This window comes from Pygoscelis adeliae, unplaced genomic scaffold (assembly GCF_000699105.1).
Source record: "Pygoscelis adeliae isolate BGI_AS28 unplaced genomic scaffold, ASM69910v1 Scaffold267, whole genome shotgun sequence".
Lineage (NCBI taxonomy): Eukaryota > Metazoa > Chordata > Aves > Sphenisciformes > Spheniscidae > Pygoscelis > Pygoscelis adeliae.
In genome coordinates this window covers 1,391,298-1,395,002 of record NW_008825150.1, presented here as the reverse complement: position 1 = coordinate 1,395,002, position 3,705 = coordinate 1,391,298, and the positions used below count along the sequence as shown (strand labels likewise).

The window sequence follows — 3,705 nt, the reverse complement described above, 5'->3', positions numbered from 1 at the left end:
CAGCAGCCATTTAAAAGGCTGAAAGCCACACAGTGTATTCTTTTCAATTAGCACATATACCTGCAACGTAGACCACAGTGCACCAATATAATATTAACCAATATAATATTAAGACTTACAAAAGATGGTTTAGGATACATTGTATCTCATCAGCCATACTAAGAAAGAAGGGCTAATGCTGGAAATATGCTTGTTTCCAAGTTAGGAAAGACAGCACAGGCAATTACTGAAAGCATATGTATTTTCTGATTCTCCTAAATGCAATAAAAACTGAGGAATGAACCCATTCAACATAATCTTTATTTTTAGATTTTTCTTATTCTACTTAATTTTTATATCCTATCCTCCCCTGCTGAAGACGCCCCTATGCCGTTGCCCTGGCTAGTGCTGCACTCACATTGTTTGCTTCAGTGAAGCCAACGAGTCTGTCAGCACAACCAAGGGCTGCAGTTAAGCATATCCGTGCACTCTTCCCATTGCTCTGATAGGAAATGTGCCGTGAGTACCCAACTGCTCTGTCCCCTGTTACCAACATGCTGGCTCCCTGCCAAAAATCAGTTCAGGTTGGATGGGACCTCTGGAGACCACCTGGTCCATCACCCCACTCACAGCAGGGCCAACCCGCATGGGGTTTCCCAGGGAAAGACATTGTCCAAAAGCAACTGGCAAGGTGCAAGTCATGCCTTCGCTACACTCCTTCAGCTGTGCCCGGTGACAGTCCCTGCGGGCAGTGGGAAGCCAGGTCCTACGCAGAAGTAGATTCTGTCCAGTCCTATGAGATTGGCATATTGGCATGTGTTCTCAGCCCGTGGATTTTCTCAGCTAGTGGGGAGAGGCCATGTTAGTGAAGATTCAGTGTGCAGGTTTTCTTTTTTTTGCCTGTTTCTGTAATGATGTATCACCACCTCAGGACACATTGTATCCTCTCAGGGGCAGAGGCCCTGCTGCTGCATCCCTGTCATGGTACCCTCCGCTGCAAGGCACACACTCCAGTAGGAAGAGGGGCAAACAACCTCCAAGGAGGCTGCTCCCCAGTGACCTCAGGACATGTGTCTGAACAGCAAGTCCTGTGCCAGCCCAAGGCTGTGGCCAAACCCAGGCTGGTAAGATGCTGGGGTAAGGACTGTGACCATGCTCTAGAGCCCAGCAGGACCATGCTTGAGGTCTCCTTGCCCAGGAGCACACATGTCCCACCCAAGGTGTGGGTGGCCAGGCACAGGTAGCGGTGCATGCTCAGCCCTCACCCTGGCGCCGTCCAGGCAGGAACATCACAGCGACTGCTGGCCAGTGGGCCAGATTGACTCTGCTTCAGGTGATGGAGCACATTACTTTTGAAAAAACAAACTTGTCACACCATTTTGCCTGCTCCACAAGAGCCACGTTGGCCCATGACATTACCTGCTGTCCCACAGCAGGGCAGTTTCCCTGGGAACCAAGGGTCAAACCAAATTTCTGCTACTTAAAAATTAAGTTCAGCCTTTTAGTGTCACCCAGGCTGATGGATGAGGACCCAAATACCCACCCTTTGCCTCTGTCCCCGCCATGGTATGGCTGCTCCTACCCAGAGTGGCTGGTGGTCGATGTCATCTAGCTTTCCATATGGGTAGATGTTTTTCATTTTTCTTGGTGTTAAAAGGATCAGCGCTTTTTCGTGTTTGAGATGTCATGTGGTGATTTCTCAGGTGAACCAGATCAGAAGTTGACAGCAATGTTGACAGCTTATTTTTCCTTGCAGAACAATATCATTACTTGTGTTTTTGAGGAGTACAAACTTTATGCATAAAACATATTTTGGTTAAAGGCATACTGCCAACTGACAAAAAAAAAACCCTTGCTATTACCTATCTGTGTTACAAGCACTTAGATTACCAGAAACGATAGGTAGTTTTTTCATCTATTTTTCTCTGGTTTGTTTGCCTGACCATTTGATAGTAATCCGGTGTTTCCTTTGAATATCCAGGTTATTAATATTTTTCCCCTTTTGTTTTGTGTGAGCCTTTCATATTACAATGGAGAAATCAGTCTCACCAGGAAAATGTGATTGTATTGGTACAAAAACTGGCCAGGGATTCAGGATGTAACTTTTTTTTTTAAGCAAGCTGCGCAACTGGTATCGTCTCTTAGGTTTTTATATTAAATACTTAACCACAGCATATAATTCTGTGAGTTGTTTTTAAGTAACCTAGCTTTGAAACTTAGGATGGAGAAGTGTGTTGCTTTAATGATAACTGTGTAGGTTCTCATCAAAAGAAAAGTTTGGTCTCATTATCCCATTGTTCTCCTTTTCTTTTTTCTCCAAGCTGCCTGTCTCGTCCTGGGTTGTATGATTTTTCCTGATGGCTGGGATTCAGATGAGGTAAAACGGATGTGTGGTGAAAAGACAGACAAGTACACGCTGGGGGCTTGTTCAGTCCGCTGGGCATATATCCTGGCAATTATTGGAATCTTGGATGCCCTGATCCTCTCATTTCTGGCATTTGTGCTTGGCAACAGACAAGACAGCTTGCTAGCAGAGGAGCTCAAGTTGGAAAACAAAGGTAGGACTGCTTTAGAAACACTATTATTGGGTGGCCTCAAGGGCAATTGCTTTAAAACAATGATCGGTTTCATTTTATTTTATACTTAAAAGTTGGCATGCTGGCTTACTTCCTAAGTTGCTGGGAAAGAGGAAATGCAAGGGGCAGAGGAAGTTTTGCTTTTCAGCCTCCAAAATCTAAGAAAGCTCGAAATTGCCGTAATTGCTGCACTATGCATGACTTAACAGTTTTTAGAGCTGTGGATGGGATGGTTTTGTGTTACCCACTTGTACATTATTCCATTAGCATTTAAGTTTCACCATCTCCATCTTTTTCTGTACCCCATGGAAGATTTGTTCATTTGGTTCCTTTAAGATTTTGCGTTGTAATATGAATGGCTGTAACATGGCATTCCACTATATGTGTTAGCACAGTACACAGTAACGAGGGAATGTTGGCTTTGGAGATTGGTAATGAGCTGTGTAATGGAACCGCCTATACAGCGAGGCACCAGTGGACTAAGGATCAGAGCCAGGAATGAAGGAGAATCCTAGTTCTTATTTGATTGTGTTGCTTTGAGCTCATTAGTCAGCTCACAGGAATCTAGAATACTGTAGTAACTGAATATTCATGGAATGGGTTGGGGATAAAACACATTTCTAGATGAAAAACAGGAAACTGGCTCAGCACAGCAGGTTATCACACAGTTGCAAGAAGAGAGATGCTGTTCGGCGAGCGTGTGCAAGCCTGGCTGATTTCTGCAGCCCCTTCCCCTCTTACTCCCCCAGCATCCACAGCTGTGTATCTGATGTGGCAGATACTACAGAAGGCATATCCCTGCCTTGTCTTTTTAACTGGCCTGTTGTCCCTGGGTCTGTCTAATCCCTTCGGAACCTGCTGATACTGTTGGTTTCTACAGGACCACATGGCAGCGAGTTCCTGAAGCTCACTACTGACTGCTAAAGAAGTACTTTCTTTTATCTGTTTCACATTGATCCCCTACTATTTTCACCGAGTGTCCCCTAGTGCAGGATTCTGCATTCAGCTCATCCACCACCTTTGTAATTCTGTAGGTTGCTTCTAATAATAGCAAAGATATTAGGAGCCCTTCACCACTCGATTGGAAATCAAAAGCTGTTTGGCAGCCTGTGTTGTACAAAAATAGCTGGTCTCAGTCCTGCTCCAGAAG

The 3,705-nt window shown here is 44.8% G+C and overlaps 1 protein-coding gene across 1 annotated transcript in view; it reads left to right on the top strand.

Annotated features, from left to right (window-relative positions):
* LHFPL3 (lipoma HMGIC fusion partner-like 3) overlaps nucleotides 1-3,479 on the top strand; it is a 199,828-nt gene extending 196,349 nt beyond the window's left edge. Inside the window, exons 2-3 of the mRNA XM_009328374.1 lie at nucleotides 2,301-2,537; nucleotides 3,436-3,479. Coding sequence (XP_009326649.1) covers nucleotides 2,301-2,537; nucleotides 3,436-3,479 — 281 coding nt within the window. The remainder of the gene's footprint in view (nucleotides 1-2,300; nucleotides 2,538-3,435) is intronic.
* Nucleotides 3,480-3,705: the final 226 nt, after the last annotated feature.